At 45.0% G+C, this 22,301-nt stretch overlaps 2 protein-coding genes across 4 annotated transcripts; one reads left to right on the top strand and one right to left on the bottom strand.

The window, feature by feature from the left end:
* Positions 1-5,683: 5,683 nt before the first annotated feature.
* Positions 5,684-11,898, bottom strand: lpxn (leupaxin). The gene is made up of 9 exons (XM_079739920.1): positions 11,755-11,898; positions 10,962-11,044; positions 10,763-10,842; positions 10,441-10,537; positions 8,548-8,808; positions 8,002-8,175; positions 7,822-7,903; positions 7,267-7,415; positions 5,684-6,265 (listed from the first exon to the last, which is right to left on the bottom strand). Exons 1-9 carry the CDS (start codon positions 11,771-11,773, stop codon positions 5,999-6,001), a joined length of 1,212 nt encoding a protein of 403 aa, XP_079596046.1. The 5' UTR covers positions 11,774-11,898; the 3' UTR covers positions 5,684-5,998.
* On the top strand, positions 11,319-22,232 carry scyl3 (SCY1-like, kinase-like 3). 3 transcript variants are annotated; one of them, XM_079739907.1, is made up of 14 exons: positions 11,319-11,582; positions 12,929-13,115; positions 13,627-13,812; positions 14,649-14,762; positions 17,913-17,969; positions 18,069-18,171; positions 18,309-18,420; positions 18,526-18,603; positions 18,787-18,926; positions 19,287-19,477; positions 19,693-19,864; positions 20,147-20,317; positions 20,410-21,215; positions 21,464-22,232. In XM_079739907.1, exons 2-14 carry the CDS (start codon positions 12,951-12,953, stop codon positions 21,524-21,526), a joined length of 2,358 nt encoding a protein of 785 aa, XP_079596033.1. In that variant the 5' UTR covers positions 11,319-11,582; positions 12,929-12,950; the 3' UTR covers positions 21,527-22,232. The 3 variants fall into 3 exon arrangements, with proteins under 3 accessions (XP_079596033.1, XP_079596032.1, XP_079596031.1); XM_079739906.1 differs by lacking the exon at positions 11,319-11,582 and adding an exon at positions 12,562-12,795; XM_079739905.1 differs by lacking the exon at positions 11,319-11,582 and adding an exon at positions 12,562-12,819.
* The last annotated feature ends 69 nt before the right edge of the window (positions 22,233-22,301 follow it).

The following is a 22,301-nucleotide window of genomic DNA, read 5'->3' as shown; positions in this document are numbered from 1 at the left end:
CATTTAAGAAATAATCTTCTTGTGAAAGCACAGCATAGTTTAGAGTTTCAGCGCAATAAATCATTTTAATGCTAAAACAGTTACTCCTATTCTATCATTGTCCCGTAGCTGCAGAGCAAGACTCTCAGCCAGCCTGGGATGGCTTATTAATGGGTTTAGTAGGGGCCGGCTTGTCATAGAGAAGGACCTGAGAGATTTGTGACTAGAAAAATGGCGCCTGAGGCCTAAGGGCTTGGAGGAAGTTTGCTAATGTGTCCTTCAGCGAGGCCGACTGGATCTTCTCAGAACCATTAAAATGGATGTTCTGTCAGGCCAAGGTGCTGGAAGGAAAATGGTGCCTGTTAATGAAATTACTGTACAGCTCTGGGGAACCAGCCAGGGCCAGGTACATGTTTGTGTTTTTGTGTGTTTCCATTGGGGTTAGGTGTGTATCATTCTTGCGTATGTATGTGTTTGTGAGAGTATCATTGTGAATGTATGGGTATCCATGCATGTTTATGAGTTATTGAGTGATTTTATGTGTCCATGAGTGGGTCCATGTGTGTGTTTGCGCGTTTGTGTATGTGTGTGTGTGTTTGTGCCTCTGTGTGTGTGTGTCCATGTCTATGTGTGCCTCCATGTGTGTGTGTTCCTCCATTTGTGTGTGTGCCTCCGTGTGTGTGTGTGTGTGTGTGTGTGTGTGCATGCTTGTTTGCTGACCAGCTTCCCAGTGTTTTCCATGGCAGGTCTGCTGGCGGGTTTCAGTGGAAGTTGGCCTCGCGGTCTCCTGGTTGCAGGGGCTGCGATTCATCAAGCAGCCAGCGCTCATCCATCCCCCGCCCCCCCCCCCACTCAAGCCCCGACCTCCAAAACCTCAGCAGAAACTCTGCAAGCTTGTCTAGACCCATGAGGCCCTTCAAGTTTCAGTCAGCAAGGTCGTAATGTGGCTAACCATCACTCCTTAAAGTAAATCTCCTAATGATCCACGCTGAGGCCACTGCACAGCCAGTGAATCTGGCCTGGAACCAGATCCCAAGTGGTCCCCCCTTAGTACCCGGTCCCTGGCTCAACCCCTCTTCAAACCCCCCCTCTCCCCCCCATTCCACACCTTGCGGAGAGGGGGGGGGGGGGGACAAATACCACGGAAGGCTTGTATAGCTGTCACTGTTGTCGTCCAAGCTGAACAGAAGAGTTCAGAACAGAACTCTAACCCGAAGAACCCCTACAATCCGACAGACCATTGTTGGATTGGCCCACATCCCGCGGTTGAACCACACGGAGAAGCCCTTAAGATCGGCTGCTAAACCAACATCCTTGAAGGGTCGGGCAGCCAGCCAAGTCATTAGACGCTAACACGCCATTCAAACACACACTTACAATTCAATTTTACTTTCAACGGCTACACCGATTGAGTGAAAGGCTTCCCTGGACGTACATCATGGATGGACAGGATCAGAAGCCAGAGGCCCCCCCCCCTCCCCTTCCACACAGAGACACACATACACGCACGCACACACACACACACACACACACACACACACACACACATACACACACACACACACACACACACACATACGCACACACATACACCCCCCCATCACACACACACAAACACACACACACAGACAAATTATTAAATGAATGGGGAGGATGATTCCATTAATCATGCTGACACGAAAGGCTGGTGTACAGAAGAAGCTCTGTTTCTTGTGAATCTTCCTCCCAATTTGGGCCGGTGTGGTCATGGCTGGAGCACTACAGGAGAGGATGCAGACGAATTCCCTCAAACATTCTCAGCGTTTGCGTCTTTGACTGGTCCTCATTCCGCGTTGTCTTTCAATGTCCGTCTGTGTTTCCTCTAAGGTCCCAGGCTTTCTATGGCTTGCCTGTCTGGCAAGCCATAGAATCAGGGTTAGGGTCTGTCTCTGCATGGTGTATGCTGGTCCAGCTAAGTCTCTTGGCAGCAGATGAGAGGAAGATGAGGGAGGAAGACACAGAGCACAGTAATTGAAGTGGAAGTGTTTTCAAGTTGTCTCGAGATGGTTCCCATGAATCCCTTCACAGTCCTTCTCTCCCAGCCGAAGACCTTGGCCTCACTCAAAAGGGATTGGTCGACATGCAAACATTTCACTAATATTTAGCCAGATTCTTGTTTTATGTGTAAACCAATGCTAAGAATACCATTTATTGGCTTGTGTGGGTTGGTGTGTGTGTGCGGGGGAGGGTTAACTTTTAAGGTCAAAGACTTTACTTATCCTGTGTGTGTGTGTGTGTGTGTGTGTGGGTGTGTGTGTGTGTGTGTGTGTGTGTGTGTGTGTGTGTGTGTGTGTGTGTGTGTGCGTGTGTGTTAGCGAGAGGCAAGAGTGAGAGCAAGAGAGAGAGAGAGAGAGAGAGAGAGAGAGAGAGAGAGAGAGAGAGAGAGAGAGCGGGAGAGATAGAGAGAGAGAGAGAGAGAGAGAGAGAGAGAGAGAGAGAGAGAGAGAGTGAGAGAGAGAGATAGTGAGAGAGAGAGATAGAATAGCTGTGCTGAAGTGTTCAACGCTCAGGCCAATGTGCACAAAAAAGTAATTTGAGGACAGAGCGGTCAGTCATGAATCAGGTGTCATACCTGTGACCAGGTTCAGCTCGGCGCCAAAACAAACACTTCCAAAGTGGAGCTAAGTCGGCTTGGACAGAGAGCCAGGCGCCATCACCACAACCTCTTGGTTCAACCTTCTGTATGGGTACTAGTGTTGAAGCCATTAAGCAGGTGTCCATGTCCTACCTTCCCTCTTCCTGTTGGAAACACATCTACTTTGACGCTGTGATTATAAGCATGTCGGTGTGCTCAGACACAGACACGCACATACACGCTGACTAAACTTGGCTAAACTCTCTGTTACAGTTTATTTTTTTACACTAAACCCTGTTGTTAATTCAGGACGAACTAAAAATGAATTAAGTTCTTCCTCAACGACAAGGGTAACTGTAGTAACCAGAGCTCTGCAGTGGAAAAGAGTTTGTTATTTTGTAATATGGTTGGCTACAAAGGTTCAGACTTGCCTAGGAGACAATTTTAGCTGCCATGGCTTTTTTCCTGAGGTGAGGTAATGAAGTTATGAGTTGTGTCCAGAAACAGTCGGATTATGCCTGCTATAAACTGATTTACATCCCTTGCCTTCACTTCATATCCTTTGACTTTGAGACTGTGAGTGTTGTCTCCAATATTCACTCCGGGCCAAATGCCGATTTATTTCTTGTAATCAAAAACGCTTTACCAGGACCAAGAATTTAAGCTAATCCACAGAATAATAAATCTATTTAGATCGTTATACTTAAGAATGGGAAAAAAAATGCTTATTCATTTTGGTGAATACGTACGAACATCCTGAAACTCTAGTACATATTTATATCAGCACAACAGGCCATTTGATGAATAAAACTGAAGTAGAGATGTCAATCTCTACTTCAGTAGCAGGCTGATTTCTGACATGGTTGATTTCTGCACCAGGTACCTTGCTCCATGTAATGTGTCTGGGAATCTTCTCATATCCGCCCCCTCATCCCATCCCTCCCAACTTCAGACATAGTTTGCCCGGCACTAGGATAGCAATCCAATATCAAGGACCAATGACATTTAGCTTTTCAACATTAACAAACCAAGTAACTGCAGTACTGGTCAGCCTAGTACCTATATTGTCCAAACTAATCAGTTTAGATTCCTGAATATATGGTTGTGTTTAGAAATACAGTAATCAGATCCCTCGCAGTATTATTGCACCTCACAGTGGTGCAATTTTAAATTGTCAGAGCTGATTTGTTGCTGGGTTTTGCTGCAGCTGGCAACTCGCTCAGCTTGTGTCTATGTGTGTGTGAGTGTGTGTCAAGTTGTAGTCGGACTGATTAATGAAGCCAACTGGGAAGGAGAGCTCTTTGACAGTTATAGGTTTCACTGCCGATACGACCTGCTAGTTTTACAGGGCAAGACCGGGCCAACCCGAGTGTGGGTGTGACCTCTTTAGCGAGGTTACCTTGTTCTGATTAGAAGCCCACCTCCCTTTAAGGGGTGTCTGAGCACACTTGGTCACAGCCGTTTAGACGAGGAAGTGGGATTAAGTTCTGTACGTCAGTGTCATGTTGGGGTGAATGTCCCCGATTTGCAATGCCCCCTCCACCCCATAACCCCTTTGCCTCCCTACCTCTCCCGACCCCAGCACTGTCTCTGTTTCTATGCTCACCCCTCACCCCTACCTCAGCACTGTAAAGCCCTGACTTCCATGTGGGTGCACATTGCTCATTCCCGGGCCACTTGGACCCTATGTGACTGCAGTAAATGTCACCTGAGTTGCATTCCATTCACTCTCAACAGTCGCTCCTTTATAGACCAGCCCCTTTAAAAAAGACCCACGCTCACAGTTCATGTTTTCTCATTTTTACTACGTGCCAAAGACCCCTTTTCCTCCTTATATCCATCCAGCTATCCGATAACAGCTCTGGGTTTCATGTGAGTGCCTTTACTTATTTTCTTCATGAGTTATGTCCTTTTCTGTGGTTGAAAAAGATACATTGTCAGGTTTTCCGCTAATGATGTATTTTGGGGAGAGTTAATGTACACTGATCTAATGGTTCACTTCCAGGACAACCTGTAATTGTAGCTGTGAAACAAACAATTCAAGTCAATTCAATGCGGATTTTCTCCTGTGCTAACACCGCCCCCATAGTATTCAATCCATAAGAAAGCCATGAAGACCGCATACTAAAGAGGATAATATGGCGAAAGTACCCAGCTTTGTTTTGCTTTGGCTTTACATTTGGAGTGAAGCACGCCAAACTCTACATTTCCAAGTGTTTGCTTGGCTGCAGTATTCACCAGTACTGTCCCTGAGGGCCTCGGTTTGGCAGTGACGACAGAATGAGTAATGCCTTGCTCCATGCCCTCCTGCAGCTTTTTTAGTGGACATCCATAAAGTGAAAGAAGAGCGCCTTTCAAAAGCCAGCTAAGGGTGCTCATCTGAGTGGAAAACTGACAGTAAGGCCATCAACACCTTGTTTATGGATGTGCTGTACATCCAGACAGATTAAATAAATACTGGATACAAGGACCTATGTAAAAAAGATTGTGAATAAGACGTTTCCATCATGTGCGCCATTCGAGATGAGCGGAAATGTCTTATTTACATTCTTTTTTCAAACAGCTCCTTTTATTCAGCGCTTGTTGTACAAAGCGCTGGTCTTGATTAAGCCAAGTAGGTGTAGTGGTCGTTATAGGAAGGAGTCTCCCTCGGAAAGCCACTTGGGTTGTTTTAGTACGCTGATTAATCTTCCGTCAGCTGTTATAAAAGAGCCCAGTGTGGACTGTCTGTCTTTACCCAGCGCTTGCCAAGGACCAAATGGTCAGTCTGGGTAAGAGGAAACCCATCTTGGCACCCTTGAGCCGTGTCCGCTCCTGCCAAGGTAAGCTATCAGAGTGTAAAAGACAAGCCTCTCGACAAAGCACAGTCAGAGAATGGGCAGTTTAAGACTCTACCAGAGAATATCATACAAACATGGAGTTTCCTTACAGGAAAAACTCTGCCCTTTTTGTATTATTCTTTCTTCCTTTCTTCCACTATAAATTTTATAGTGGTTATATGATCGTCAGGCATGTTTAATTCTATGACACTGAAACATTGTTTAGAGAAATCGAATGCCCACAAATGACTGAATGAATGCCTTGACTTGATTCTTGGTGTTTTACATGTGCTTTATTATCTTCAAGGACCACGTATTCGATATGCCTCTGCATGTCAATGGTACGTGTAAACCTCAAAGTCACCAACACATAGAACAGAAAGCCAGGAAAAAAGTATTCATGCAAAGCAACCTTTTAAAAATATATATAGCCTATGAGTTGTACCTGTCGGTTTACAAATGAAATAAAAAAAATCAAAATTCAATTGAGATTCAATCTTCCACACTGTGATTAAGCAACGGGCAAAATACAATCTAAAACTCCTCAAGCCAATCAACTATTGCCACGCGTGCACATCCACGTCCCTCACACACTGATCTTGGCGTAGCAAGGCGAGCAGTAAGCCTTTCCCTTGTGCTCGTTGAACCGTCCCTGGCTGAGTGGATGCAGGCAGAAGCTGCAGACAAAGTGCTCGGGGTGGTACTTGCTCCCCAGGGCGGAGATGCAGCGGCCGGTGATGGGCTGGTGGCAGCCTGTGCACAGCATCCCCTGCCGGGTGTGGAAGTGCAGCGAACAGAAGGGGCGTCCATCCAGCTCCATGAAGCTGCCTCCGGCGAAGGGCTTCAGGCAGTCCTGTTAGCAGGAACAGAGGCTATTCACCCATTCAGCTGGGAGAGCGACACAACTGTTTGAGTCACTGTTGGAATGGATCTGAAGTCCCTGCGAGTTGCTGATTCAAGATTTCCCGACAGTAATTCAGACAGACGACATTAAGGAACAGGTAAGGGGTTATAACATCTGGTTAAAGGATGCCTATAGGTGGACTGAGGACAACGGGGAACCAATCAAACCCAGAACCTTTCAGCAGAGAGTGAAACACTGACGACTATTCTTCCCCTGGTCAGGATATAGAGAGAGCAGCTATGAAACATGTTCTTTTTTATAGAGGCCTCAAAGGAGGATAATATATATTAAACCAATGTTCGTGTCTCAATCAATTTCCAAAGTGATGTTTTTTAAATGAAGTCTCATTAATTATTACTCCTGGTCACATTAATAATGTTTGACATTAATAGTGTTGTTGCAACGGAAGCAAAAGTGCAAATTCGGTTAACTGGGACCAGGTGTAAGGGGTATTCAAGCGTGCCTATGGATCTCATGTAAAAGATACCTACTACACTCTTGATTTTAATTGCGACATTTCACAGCCTGTTCATCGGGCACCAGGTTTTCATTAGCCTAGGGGTGGTCAAAACTTGAAGCAAATGAAAAGGCATGTGACTATCATTTCCATTCTGCCCTCCATCTTGGACCGGAGCCATACCAGGTTTTGTGTGTGTGTGTGTGTGTGTGTGTGTGTGTGTGTGTGTGTGTGTGTGTGTGTGTGTGTGTGTGTGTGTGTGTGTGTGTGTGTGTGTGTGTGTGTGTGTTTGTGTGCAAGCATGCATGCATGTGTGTCTCTTGTGTGTGCGCATGTATGTGTGCGTGCGTTGGTGTGCATGTATGTATGTGGGTGTACATGCATGCGTGCATTTACGTGCATGTGTATCAATTTGCATATCTGATGCTGTGACCGTGTGTGTTGGTGTGTGTGTTTGTGTGAGTGTGTATGTGGTCTGTGGTGAAGGACTCACAGCGCAGACAAAGCACTCTGGGTGCCAGGTGCCGTTGGCTGCATTCAGGTAGTTCTCCTTCACCGGCTCACTGCAGCCGGAGCACTTGGGAGCAAAGAGGAGGTAGAAGTCTCTGTTACAGTACGGCTTCCCGTCCTTCTCCAGAAAGCCTATTGGATAACAGGAGGAACCTCATTGGATGGCTGGCTGATTGGATGTCTGCACCTTGGGTTAACCATCCACACCCTACTTTGTGGAAGCTTGCCCAAGACAAAGCACAGCTCTCAGAGCGCAGCTGGCAACACATAGTGTGTGATTGCATTACCTCCGTCTGTGCCCACATGTACATTTGACTCTTGTGTTGGTAGGGTACAGTGTTAAATGACACAGTGTACACAAGTTATAACCGCAACACCTGTGGTTAACCGTGTGACCAGTGTCGAATGAAAACATTGTTTTTATGATTCTAACCAATATGTTCCACCGAAGAGAGATGGATGACAGACAGACAGATAACACGAGATGACAGGCAAACAGCTAACACAAGGCAATGATATAAGATACAGGTTATCTGACCTTCCGACCCAAACAGATTCCCACAGTGGGTGCAGAAAAAGTGTTCAGGGTGCCAACTCTGGTCTAGGGCTGTCAGGATATTCTGCCAGAAACCACAAATGTTTGGGAAATCAAGCATCAGTTTGTCATGTTTCTTGTGAAGTCATTTGTTGATAGCTACATCACTATAAGTAGAGGAACCTCCATGATTGGGCCCTTGCAGTATCCACAGCGAGGGGAAAAGAGACGATGGTAGTCCTTCTCACAGTAGGCCTGTCCTTCTCTCTCGAAAAACCCTTGGGTGCCCAGCTCCTTGTTGCATGACATACACACAAAGTGCTCCGGGTGCCAGACCTCGCCCAGGGCTTTGATGATCTGAAAAGACGTCAGAGAAAGGACATGCAGAGATTTAGAAGGAGATGTGGAACCTCCGTCTGTCATGCTGTGTGTGTTTTCATACCTCTTAGCCAGCCACACGTAAGCTCAATAAACTTAGTAAACATCTTGAAGCACCAGTCAAAAAATGATAACTTCAATTTGGCATTAATTAACATTTCATAAGACACTTGAAAAGCTTTTAATTCACTTTTTTTTTCCAATGCTGCTTGAGTGCTTTCTCTGCTGATTTTATTGAAGTAATCAAATAAAAGTATTTAGAGTACTTCAATCGCCTTACCTTCTAACTTGTTGAGTAGGCTACTTACACTTGCTGCAGCGCAAAGACATACATTTCAGAAAGTGAGATACCTTTCCCAGGATGCTCTTGCCACAGGAAGCGCAGTTGCCCTTAGCGACGGTACGGACGCCAATTTTCTCCAGGTCAGAGCTCAACCCTCCCAGGAGGTCATCAATGGCGTCTACTTTATGATTGGAGGTTGAGGCCTTCCTGTCTGCGGCTGCCGCGGGGGACGCGTCCGCCTTGTTCTCGTGCCGTCCACTTTTCGCTTCCCCCTTCAGGGACTTCTTCTTTGAAAGCGGAGGAGGGCGTGAAGGCGGAGAAGACGGAACCTAATTGATGAAAATATAATATAAATGTTGTTCTTTGTTTTATTTGTCGAGTACACAACGACCTGTTGTGTAAATGACCTGCCATGTCATTTACATTTTTGCTCCGTCATTGAGCCGGAGGGTTATGCGCGGCAGTGTGAAGGGCCAGGCGTTTTCAAAAGCGGCTGCTGCTGTGCCCGCCGCCGGAAGTTTCAACACGGGGATAGCTGAGCGGTAGGGCAAAATCTGTGCGCGTTCACGTGGGCGGCAACCGCTTCCTGGTTTTCAGCCGCTTTTGTAACCGCCTCCCCTCTGCCGCCCTTCCCTCATTGAAATGAATGGAGGCAGAAGGGACGCTTCTAGGAACCACGTTGAACACTTTGCGAATACTGCCCTCTTCTGAAAAATCTGGGTAATGTGTCCAAAACGTTAAAGCAGTTACAACCGTTCAATGATTTGGACTATATTATTGCTCTTGTACCCACAGTAGAGGCCTGAAAACTCTTCAGGATAAATTACACCCCCGCTTCCTCAAAAGCACATACTGCAGAACCATTAAATCTCTTAAAGGACACATACCATAGATGAGCAATGTTTACTTCAGTCGACTGGGTAGGCTGGTAGACTGATCTATCCAGCACAGATCTAGGTGGACACGCCCACTAGTGATGTCATATGGGGCAGATTTTCGAAACTGCTTGTAAGGCTAATCACACTCACACCTGGTAGCATATGTCTCCTTTAACAACTCTACATCCCTACACCAGTATATCAGGAATGCAGACTCCCGCAGTGGCCCTGTATAGTATAATACGCACAAATCTCTACTCTAATTATTGTATTCACTTTTGGTGGTGTTTTGAGTTGTGGGTGGGACCAGCGAAAACCTGGGGTTTCTGTCCTGTTAGGGGGGAGGGTGTGACGGCTCTCTGGCCTTCGTTTGTCCTAATGCCTAATGCCTTCGTTTGTCCTAATGCCTGTGATGTTCTTGCTTCAATCAGGGGTGTGGGCATGGCTTATTAGGCTGATTGGGCGCCCTGCAGCCTCCAAAAGATACTCCGCTCTGCCCACCGGTGTGTGTGTGTGGGGGGGGGGGGGGGTTGGGCAGCAGGGCCACACCCACCTGACGGCTAGTTGGTCCTGTGCCTTTGTCGGAAGGTGGACGGCTACCGTAGCTCATTTTGTTCGGTTGTGTTCGTATTCTGTCTGTTTTGATTTGGCGCAGACGTTTTGCGCATTTGTGGTTTTGTTAATCATTTGCACGCTGGGAAGACAAAATAAACCATTGTTTGTTCATGGTGAACCCTACTCTCGCCCGCTCATTTATGTTGCGTCCTTCTCGGCTGTGCCATGCAGGATACTGCATGGATGAAATCATGTTCTATGTTTTATGTGTCTTTTGTGTGGGTCTTTGTTATGTACTGTCATGAGCACACTGAAACAAATCCCTAGCAACTTGTAAAGAGTTGTATGTCAATAAAGTATTGAATCTTGAATCTCTCTTCGTAGGCAGTAAAAAATTGTCCAATTGAATGAAATTCTGTACGTATTTTTTACTAAGCTCTTAAAAACGTGTACATATGTGTTCCAGTGGGTGCACGCTTTTTATATTGGAAATATTTCTGGATCAACTGAAGGAGTCAATACTCTTACCCCTTGACCAAGTCTGTGCAGTTCGTGCAAGATGGAATCCAGCTCTTTATCGGCAGAGTCGGGGCTTGGTGCTGCCACCACGGGGGATGGCAGGAAACTGCAGAGGCAGAGGCAGAGGCATAGAGAGCGAGCGAGAGAGAGGGATAATAATATAACATGTTACATTTGTACACACATAGGTTACGTCTATCATTATTCATATTCATACTTAAGGTCCAAATCAATATGGTTCAACATTTAATTTAAATGAGCAACAGAAGCAACCTTGAGTTTTAAAGGTTAGTCTATTGTTTAGATGCATGATCAGTGAGAGAGTTACAACCTGTACACATTTGAAGCACAGGGTTTTCTGCTTTTTTCAAGCACACTGGGAGGCCCCATGTCAACACCAGCTCCTGCACTCTGAGATCATGACATATCATGACACATGTGGTGAAGTTTAGGAAGGCAATCTCATGATGCATATTGATACAATAAATTGCATTTTTAATCATTAAGAGATTCTGTATTGATTTTTGTACTTCTCCATGGCCGGAACTGCTTGTATTCAGTGGCACCGTTTCAGCAAAAGATGAATTCACAGCCAACTGCTCCAATAGCAAATCTACATTCCGAAAATAACGTAGACTATGAGAGTCAACACATACATGCTTTTTTGTCCCTCCCTTTCTCGCTTAAACTATCACTGAAAATAAAAATGTACAAGCTGTGGTTAAATGACCCAGATTGTTAGTTGCTTGCTCTTGCAATTGAGGCTGCTTCCTCAGGAAGTGACACAAGTTGTAGGTAGAGAAGTGAAACGTTCCAAGATGTTGCATACAAGATTGTGCTGCCTTCATTACACAATCAGCCATTAAAGGTTAAAAACAGATTTCATAATATTTTTATAAAGTGGGTACATTTTTCCAAAGGGGAAGTTGACTGAAAGGGTGTTGTTCTTCTAGAGGCAAAATATCAGTCTAGCTCCATCAAATATCTACAACATCTACATCTACAACATCTATAACCATATACATCCACATCAAGATGTAATTCAGTTATTTTCTTGACCTTAATCGTTTTGGAAAGATTATGAGGTATCCATCCCAACACGTGAAGTAATAAAAAGCAGTACCAATTCGTTTCAATTGGAATGCTGGAATGTAAGTCAATTTTTCTATACATTTTTTACAAATGAGAATGCATTCTAAAAAAAGGTTAAATGACATACATAATCTGTATAAAAATACATGGCTATTCATGAACCAATAATAAAAAATACATATACTGCTTAGCAAATAGAAGAAAGATATGAAGTAAAACAAAACGTCTTACCAAGTTCATCCAAGTCCATGTTTGCACTTTGTCTTGTAAGCCTACATGAGTTGGCTTATATATACTCATATGCTCATATCTCTCGCTCTAATTTTCTCTCTCACTCTCTCTGTCGCTTTGCCTGTGAGTTAGTCACAATTTGGTTTCTGCAACAATCACCTGACCATGCGCACACCAACACAAACAGGATGATCTGTTAACGGATCCTGTTGTGTAATTTTGTTTGTTTGTATGTATGAATGAATGAATGAATGAATTATTAATATTATTATTATTATTTTTTTTTATTATTATTATTATTTTATATATATATATATATATATATATATTTAAAAAAAATATATATATATATATATTTTAAGTATATATATATACTTATACACACAAAACACAAAAACATTAAATATATTTGTTTTGGTGTGTGTGTGTGTGTGGGCGTGCGTGCATCGTGCATGCTTGCGTGCGTGTTGTGTGTTTTGATCGCACATCCATGCGTGTGTTAATGTACGTGTGTTTACCTTGCGAAGCAATTAATTCAGCTCAGCGTAAACTCGCACCATCCTGGTTTGAACCATTGCCATATAATGGGGAGGCTCATATGTGATTTTTTTTGCATTGTTTTGAATTTATCCATATTTATAAGAAACGTTTTAAATTTGACACTGAACTTACATCTAAATATTACTAAACGTGTAAAAAAGAAATAGCGTGACTATTATTGTCGAAAGTATTAACTTCCTTTAACACTTCGCTCACCTAGATTTTGGTTCAGTCGCAGTCGGTTTGACCGGAAGAAATTGTGTTTACAGCTACACATCAGGCTTTGCACCACGTTAGCATTGCTGTCCGTCAGTCAACTCCTGTATGTTGTTTGAAATAGTAACCGTTCGTCTCACACATTGGACAATTTCTTGGAAATATTAAATGTGGATTATTTACAGCTATCTCCTCCGCTGAAGAGAGACTGACCATCATTGCAATGACTTGGTGGCTAACGTAGCGGAGTTAGCCAGCTAAAGCTAGTAACTTCTCGGAGCTAAGGTAGTTTACATACAGCTATAACAGGTAAAACATGTCATTGCACTATACACGGCGGGTGTATTTGTTACTGTTCTAATAACCCTCGAGCTGCGTCAAATGTCACTGCTATATATTTATCGGTCGTGCTTTTCAGCCTGGACCTGGGGTGAGCCACAATGGGCGCAGAGAGCAGTGCTGTGAAGAGTTGCACTCTGGAGGAACCTCTCCTCACTCTGCCCTCTGGGCTCACCATGCACTCGGCACTTCTCCAGGATGGCAAGCCCGCGTCGGTGTTTGTTCACAAGCAGGGAAATGAAGACAAAGTCAACAAAGCTGCTAAAGTAAGGCTCTCTGATATCAATTTTTGCTTACCGCCATACAAGTTATTCCGAGATGATTCATTTGACCTAGAAACATATTTCTTGTTTCATCAGCAAGATTGTCGTATGATCTTAAATGGAATTGAATGTCTATAGTTGTAATTTTGATATATTATACTGTTTAGTTATTCAAGAGATGCAATCATCCGAGGCTACAGCTATTGCACATACATTTGATTTCAGGTGGAAGTTGCAGCTGGTGGTGGATAGGTATCTTGCTAAACACTGGCATTATCAGGCAGGATATGGACATTTGGGGAATCAAATCCAGATAACACACCATAGCACAGTTTGAATCAGTCACCCAGAAGACGACTCAAGTTTTGAGTCGTTTAGCCCCAGACCAAAAAGTCGACATTTGTCTTTTTGATGTTGGTGTCCTGAAGTCAACATAGTAAGCACTGCATTCACTTATCTATTATCCTGCTATAGAAATCTGGTTGGTCAGACCCTTCTCTCTCTTCTCCATCAGCACCTGAAGACCTTGAGGCACCCGTGTCTGCTGCGCTTCCTGTCCTGCTCGGTGCAGAACGGCGCCATACACCTGGTGACGGAGCGGGTGCGGCCCCTGGAGCTACTGCTGGACAGCCTGTCCCCGGAGGAGACCTGTGCCGGCATCTATGACCTCCTGCAGGCCCTCGTCTTCCTCCACGAACGGGTGAGGGCAAAGTGTGAGGCTTAGTTATGAGACGAAGGAGATGAATCCACTGGGATTGCTGCTAACTACTCTGTTGACAAGTCTGTGTTTGTTTTCCGCAATGACGCTTATTTTACATTTTTTGTTACCCAATTAATTCACTGTCTGTACACACTAAAATGGGCTTTGATTTCCATCTGTGTTTTGGAGCTGGGTTTCCTGGTGGAGGAGTTTGGACTGCACTGAGAATATCATTAGAGAATTTGTGTTGTTGTAAAAGACTTATTAACAATGTCAGTGAAGAAATTGATGAAAGTTTAAATTCAGACGGCAATGACAGACATATGCCCCAGTCAGGACTAGAAAATGATTGTTTATACAATTAGTTATGAGCCTAGTCACACAATGTTGGATAATATCCTTGCTGTTAATCATTGGTCACGTTTAGCCTACTGTTGCAGCTTCTTATTTAACCACAAGGTGTCATTAAAGTCCACGTTTATGAGAGCGAATGTACTGACCCCTTGGAAACTGGAACTGGGTTCCCTCACTGGGATGGGGCACAGGGGTCTCTATTTTGCCATTACAGTTGCCTGGGTGAAATCCAAATGTACCCAGACTTAAATGATGCTGGGGGATCTAACAAATGCCCACGCTCTGCTCGCCGTTCTCTACCTTACCGAGAATGGATTATTGCTTTTGGTAAAAATATTTGTGTTGAAGCAGATGCACAAGAGTTTAAGTTACAATTGCAAACCCTTTCAGTGGTAGAAATGGGGTCCCAGGCCAAAAGAGGTCAGTAAACACGTCAAGGAGTACATTTTAAGAATCTGCTTTCCTTTGTCTCGTTTTTGTAGGGAAAATCAAGTCACAACAACGTGTGCATGTTGTCCGTGTTCGTGAGCGATGATGGCCATTGGAAGCTGGGAGGGATGGAGACCGTGTGCAAGTTCTCGGAGGCGACCCCCGAGGTAAGAGGTGGAAGGAACCCAGAGGGGCCCCATCGTGGCCCCTCCTTGTATTATGTTACCATACGATTCCTGGCTGGGATATTGGCTTATTGTTTGCGATTTATTATCGCAATGTATTATCGGGTTCACACTACTATCAGTTACTTTTTTACTGTGGCATGTAAAACACTTGAATACGTTTTATATAAATCGATTGCACCTTGTTTATATTAGGGATGGGTCAGAATATTCCCGGGGGTCAAAGCCGATTTTTAACATTTGGCCCGTTAACATTTTTTTCCATTCAAATAAACAAGAATTAACGGACGGAACTAATGTTGGTTCTGTAGCACTATTAGTATTTTTATGATTATTATTAATCATGTACAGAAAAACAATATACACAATCATAAGTAAGGGATAATGCCCGACGAGGTGTCCATTATCAGGAATTAACGGATGACGAACGGTTGCCACCATGAAGTCCATTCATTCCTGATAATGGAATGAATGGAGGGCATTATCCCGCTTATACCATGATCACTTGCCAAAGAAAATAAATTAAGACCATTCATATATTTTCATGCGTTTTACAATCCAAATATAAAGTTTTTCACAAGCCATAACTTTTTTTCCCTGATAACGCCTGAGGGTTTGACTAATACCTGGAACAATCATTACCCTCCCGTAAGGTTCTTATGCAACGGAAACGTTGTTCACTTCTCCAGTAAATAGGACGGCTACGACTTGGCAACGGGAGGTATTCTAGTCCGCTCAGCTATGAGCCAGAGAGCTAACGTTATGTATTCTACATATTTATAATTCGAAATTCATCCCAGGCTTTATACCACAGATACTCTAGGGCAGGGGTCGGCAACTAAGTTTGGCCTCGAGCCATTTTTTCCAGCCAGTAGGTGGCGGGCCAGAACATTATCAAAGGCTAGTTCAAGAAATTCATTAATCAAAGTGCATCTTGAACTGCTACGCAGGCCTGTCGGCTGGCTTAGTCATATGCCTACCAAGCACTAGATGACTCTTAAAAGACGTACATATAAACAAGTGTATGCCCTAATCAGGTAAATGTCATGCCTGATCACGTTATAAACAGAAAACGCGATTGTGATTATGCATTAAAAAAAAAAAGTTATTTCATAATGTAGCCGAGCGGGGGACATTCCGTTGGTATTTGAATGACTTTATTTGCTGATCTTGTCCCCCAATAACTCTTAGTCTTAACCCTAAATATGAAGATAAAGTGAAAAAGTTGTGCAGTTGTCAGCCTGGTTCTCCAGCAGAGTCTGCTAGGTAGAAGTGGCCGTAGAAAGGGTCTCATATGGCAAGGGCCACGCATAAAGCCGCTCCTCCTTTCCTGTCGGCATATTTGGCAGTGTATATGCCGTGTTATGCACACCTTTTTCGCTGTACGGGGGGGGTGGGGGGGGTTAAACAGCGGAAACAGTGTTGCTGCGCTGTTTCCACAGAGACAACGCAGCGAAATCATCATGAGCAGTTCCAACTGGAGAAAAGTGAAATCCGCAAGCTGCTGATCATGTGAGAGAAGGTGATGTAGTCGTATTAAACAAAGACGTTGAAAGATGGTGCGATCTACGAGAGAGACGCAGAGGAACTGTCCTTACGAGGCTTTTGTCGGGATAAAAAACAAGTGGTCAGCAAAATAAAGAATATGGCGTTTCTGCAATTGTAAATAATTGCGTTTGTAGCCTACACTCAAACGTGAACTCATTCTTGCATGCGGGTGTCTTCATTTATAAAAAAATAAAGACATTCGGGAATATGCAAATCATTCTAAAGAGGTCAAGACTCCGTGCGCAGCCCCACCTTCTCCAGTGAACCAAGAAAGCCTGCGCCGTGACGAACGGGGGATTTTACCCCTTGGTTTTACACAGGAAACTTGAGATAAGATGGTGAAATCGTGCCAAGCTTCGACCGAACCGGCTTGGCAGTGTAGAAAGGCCTTATGCTGGAGAGAGGGCAGTAGTGCGCACCTAAAAAAGCAGCCAACCAACAGTTCACACAAGACACACACCACGGCGGGTGCTGACTGACTGCGCGCACACACACGCACACGCAAATATACACACACCATGGCGGGTGCTGACTGACTGCGCACACACACAAACCTCCGTTCCTACCCTACTCACCGTTAGAAGAGCTGTAGGCAAAGTAGCCTCATCATACTCTACTTGCGTTAAACAGCAAAATCTCAGCTTGGCGTCCTAAATCTTTTGTGGACTTTTGTTAACAGCTCCTGCCTTTCTCTGCGTGCAGTACGTAATGCTGGGTCACCATGGTTGTTGTATATAGGCCATAGAGGGGGGTTCCGTTTCATTTAATATTGCATAGTTTCCATTAACTGCCGCTCAGCCCCTCGCAGCTTACGCGTGACCGTGACGAGTGTGTCTCTAACCTTCCGGGAGTAGTAGCAGGATTTGATACATTTAAACTCAAAAATGGTTGTGAAGTAAAAAAAGTTCACTGTATCCGGCCCTTTACTTTTAAGCTAACAGATATAGATATTCGATATTCAAAAAAAAAAAAATAATAATAATATAACTTCTGAATACTCTGGCGGGCCAGATATTATGTCTTGCGGGCCAGTTATGGGCCGCCAGTTGCCGATCCCTGCTCTAGGGTCTATAGCATATATAACCACGTTGTCTGATTACAGTTTAATTCATTTTTCATAATTTACCAGCTCTCATTTGAAGACCGAATCACCGCGTCATTCGTTTCAATGGGAATCGCGACGGTCTATACTTTCAACATAAAGTGTACATATTTATAATTTGAAATTAGTCCCAGCCTTTATACCACAAATACTATAAGGTCTATAGCATATAAGCGCGTTTTTTAATTACAGTTTAATACATTTTTCACAATTTACTAGCTCTCGTTTTGAAGGCTGAACAGACAATTTGACTGGAACTACTTAGCAGGTAGTTGTTTATTGCGTTTAAGATAGTAAGTGATATCTTGCCGATGATCCATGGCTGCCTTTGTGAATGGCGGCACACATCAAATTATTCGTTCATACCACCAACTGATTATTTGACCATGAAAAATTTGAGTTATTCACATCCCTAGTTTATATTTACTTGAGCTTTATGAATGATACCTAAAATAAATATCAGATTTTGTTCTTCATGTTAGTTCCTCAGCAGCATCCAGAATGGGAGAGATGCCAGTTCTGTTCCTCCAGAGGAGCAGGTGAGGAGACGGCTACATGCTGCTTTAACGTTCTTCCTTCAATATCACCCCCTTGTCTTGAATAGAGCGAGGATATATAAAGCACTTTGTATTTTACAGGTCGAGGGCTTCAAAACACTGCCTGATAAACACGCACATTCTCGGGACTGTTTCTCCTTCGGCGTGATGGTGGAGACACTTCTTCCCCTTCTGAATGGCTATGGTGAGTACTGACTGGCTTGTCCTTATTACATTCATCGCTTTCCTCTTTTAATGGAAGACAGGGAATCATGCCCAAAGGATATTATAAATCCAGTGTCCCTTGCTATTTTTCCCACTGTGTATTCTGCTGATGTTCAGTGTCGGAGGAGATGTCGGAGAGCCTGAAGACGACCCTTCAGACCAGCCTTTTGACCTCCGACCCTTCCTCCCGGCCTGCCCTCCGCTCTCTGCTGACTCACAACTTCTTCAGGTTTGTCTCGTACAACTTTCCCTCACTGCTCGGCCGCAAATGGAACAAAACAACGGAAAGGATTGTAATAACAAAGCTGTTTTTTTTTACGCCTTTTTTTTTTAGAAATGACTTTCTGGAGGTTATGAATTTCCTGAAGAGCCTCACCCTGAAGACGGAAGAAGAGAAGAATGAATTTTTCAAGTGAGTGAAGAGTAAACAAAAGTAAAAAAAGGCATCATCACACACACACACACACACACACACACACACACTCACACGCTCTGTTGATGTTGGGGCATGTCAGCTAATTTTCATGGAGAACAAGTTCCGTCTACTGGAGACATTATCCATGGAGGGTGTTGTGATTTATTGCTTTTGGTTTAGGTTTTTGTTGGACCGGGTCCAGAACCTTCCAGAGGAGCTGATCGCCGCACGACTCGTCCCCAAACTCCTCAACGGCCTGGTGTTCGCAGAACCCATGGCAGTCAAAAGCTTCCTGCCTCATCTCCTAAAGCCAAAGACGGGTAAGTAGTCAACGCCAACAAAGCAGCTCCAAACAACCCCAATTTGTGATGACTCTTAGATAACCTCATACCCCCCCCCCCCCCCCAAAAAAAAATCCATAGTGCTGATGTAAATTAGTTAGTTCAATCAACTAATGAAAAATCACCTCATCAAATTCCCAACCATATTCCTCATTGGTTTTGTTGGAAGAAATTCAACAAAAGCTTTTCTGCCTCATCAATAATGACTTATAATGTCAAAGCATCCCAGTTCAACCCCCTATGAAAAACTTCAGTGGACAGGGAAACGGGCTGACCGTCGCGTTTTAACCCTCTGGCAACCGTGATGTCCGATCCCTTATTCCTTATCCCTGGCGGTAGATCCCAGCAGTGGAGAGAGCGACGAGCAGTGCCTGCTCTCCGTGTCCCTCTATCGGCGGCACGTGGTGCCCCAGCTCCTCAAGCTCTTCAAGGTCAAGGAGGAGCACGTTCGCACCGTGCTGCTGGCCCACATTCACGTCTACGCCCAGCACTTCTCTCACGACGAGCTCAAGACACACATCCTGCCTCAGGTGAGAGGCTCGAGAAAAATCGAGGTCTCGCACACGCTGCGGGTTTTGGTCACTCTGCTGTTGTCACAACTGCGACGGCTGACTGCACGCACGCACACACACACACACACCACGGCGGGTGCTGGTTGACTGCGCGCACACACACGCACACGCAAATATACACACACCATGGCGGGTGCTGACTGACTGCGCACCCCCTCCCCCTCTGACGGCAGGTGTTAGTGGGAATGAGGGACACCAACGATTATCTGGTGGCCATGACGCTGCAGAGCTTGGCGGTACTGGTGCCCTTGCTAGGCGCCCAGGTGGTGGTGGGCGGGGAGCGGACCAAGGTGTTTAAGCGCACCACGCCGAACTTCAGCAAGTCCACGGAGGTCACTCCTGAAAGTAAGCAACGCAAGCCACGTCGAGTGGAAGAGGTTTCTCGTTTCGATATTTGGTGTTGGTCTTCATGCCGTTCAGAGAATGGCGCCGCCTTCGAGTAGGGCTCTTACAAGTGTTTTGGAATCACTTGAGCCCTTGCCGGGAGCAGAAGAATTTGTTGTACACAGCGTTTGCCGGTTTTCAATGTTAGCTGTTTGTGCTTGGGAAAATACCCTTTATAAAGATGTACTTTTTCATGGACATCATGCCTGTGTTCCATCTCATGACGTCCCTTTTCTTCTCCAGCATCTCCTATCCATATAGTTAGCGGGCCCCTTCCCCAGATTGCACAGCCTTCAAAGGTCTTGAATCTGCTCTCCAAAGCGATCAGCGTTGGGGGGCCGGTCCTGGGGGACTTGAGCAGGCTACATGATGGTAGCGAGTCCCATCGTGGCTCCCCGAATCCAGGCCAGTCAAGTAAGCAGACCTGGCCCGTTTACCATTGGCACAAACGTCGGATTCTTGCCAACACCTTTCCAGTGACGTAATTGCCACAATTTGTCTTTCAGCCATCAGCAGGGACATGTCTCTCCCACTGAACGGCTTCCGCCAAGACAGTGAGCTGGAGTCCCCGACCTCCAGCTCCGACCAGAAAGAGACGGTGGCTAGCCAGCGTGACGACTGGCCTGACTGGAGTGACTCGGAGGAGGGGGAGAAGGGGGAGACCGGGCTGCCGGTCCAGATTCACATCCAGAGAGATCCTTCAGCCAAGCTGCCTCTCACACCCTGCCTCGTGGAAGGGGAGCCCTGGGACGATATCGAGGACGGAGAACCAGCATCTGACGCCTCCCCGACGGCTCCCTCACCAGACCCGATCATCCGCCCCGCACCTGCCGGGGGCCCGACGTCCTCCGCACCTTTAAAACAAACGGTGGAAACCCTCCGATTGGGGCTGGCCTCCGCCAAAGCCCTCAGACTGAGCTCCTCCTTGCAGGCCTCCACACAGAGCAAGGTCTCCTCATCATGGGCCAACGGGTGGAGTGGAGAGGACAAGGACTTCCAGAAATCGCCCCAAAACACTTTGTCTAAATACAGAACCAAGGGCGCGGCGCCCAGGATAAACGGGGCGTCGGTGGGCGGGCTCGGGGAGGAGTTCACCATCGAGGTGAAAAGGAGGCCGGACAGAGACCCAGAGCTGGACCTGTTTGCGGACATGGTGCCGGACATCGTGATGTCCTCTCCCACTTTGGTGCTGCCCGTTGACGGCGGTTTTACAGACTTTGGAAAGGTCACAGCTGGACTCCACGGTGGGCCCACGCAGCCCGACACATCCGTCACAATCACTGGCAGGTTCGCAGCGACGGAGACAACAGAGGTGAGTGTAGACTGGACCATGTTGTCCAGTTGTCAAGTATTCATTGGTGTGATGGGAACGGGCTAAAGGGAAGCGATTCTGAGTGATGAATAAGTCATGCATTGAAATTCAGTGATATCTGAATCAAAGTTGAATTTTTAAGTAAATTGATTAATTAAATCAGTATTCTGCGATTTAAACAAAAAATGAAATGCACTATGAGCACTTACTGCTCACTTACACATTTCTGCACATTTTTCTCCCCACAGACTGAGACCGAGGGCTGGGGTGATGGAGATGACCTCAACTGGGAGGAGGAGAACGTTTGGTAGTGACACTCATCCAGAATAACATTATGAAAGATGAACCACTGGAATTACAAATGTCCAGGGCGTGTCTGCGTCATCTTAATGCAACACATTGCTCTAATAAGTCATCAGTGAACAGTAATTTTCCTCCCAATATGAAAGGTGTTCGATCATCGTTTGAAATGGTGATGCAGTGCTACCAATGATTGGTTGGTGGTGTAGAATGCTTACATTTTGCGACATACTGTACATACACGTATGTATTGATGCCAGTGTCAACATCAGGGTACTACAACTTTTTGTACTGGAAAGAGAGGCTTGTGGTGGGGTATAACCAGCTAGACTGGGACGGGTATAAGATGATATTTTAGTTTTTTGCCAAATTATGATTAGAGCTATAAGATATATGAAGAATCAATACTTCAAGTTGGGCTTAATGACTTTGTTTTCCATCTGCCTTGTTTCTTTTGTGCCATAAATGGGATTAGGATAAACTTGAGAAGACATGGCTTGTCCAAGGTTAATTGAACGGTTGGTGAAATGGCACTATGAATGTTGATTACAGAGATGGATTTAATTTATTAGCTTTCTGGATTGCTGGAGAAATAAACTTTATGGTATAGGATACAACGTTATTGCCTCGTCTGTAACGCGTCTAAAGTCTTACATTTTCGTAATCGCAATCTATATCAATGGATGCATTTAACAAAGTTTGGTTTTAACTGAATAAAATGTGTTTCTTCAAAACTAGTTTGTAAATTGCATATAATGTATTTAGTGTATTCATTAAGCACCCACT

Source organism: Pollachius pollachius, assembly GCF_949987615.1.
Source record: "Pollachius pollachius genome assembly, chromosome: 7".
In the NCBI taxonomy this organism is placed as follows: Eukaryota; Metazoa; Chordata; class Actinopteri; order Gadiformes; family Gadidae; genus Pollachius; species Pollachius pollachius.
The sequence above is the reverse complement of the archived record's forward strand: the minus strand, read 5'-3'. Positions and strand labels throughout refer to the sequence as shown.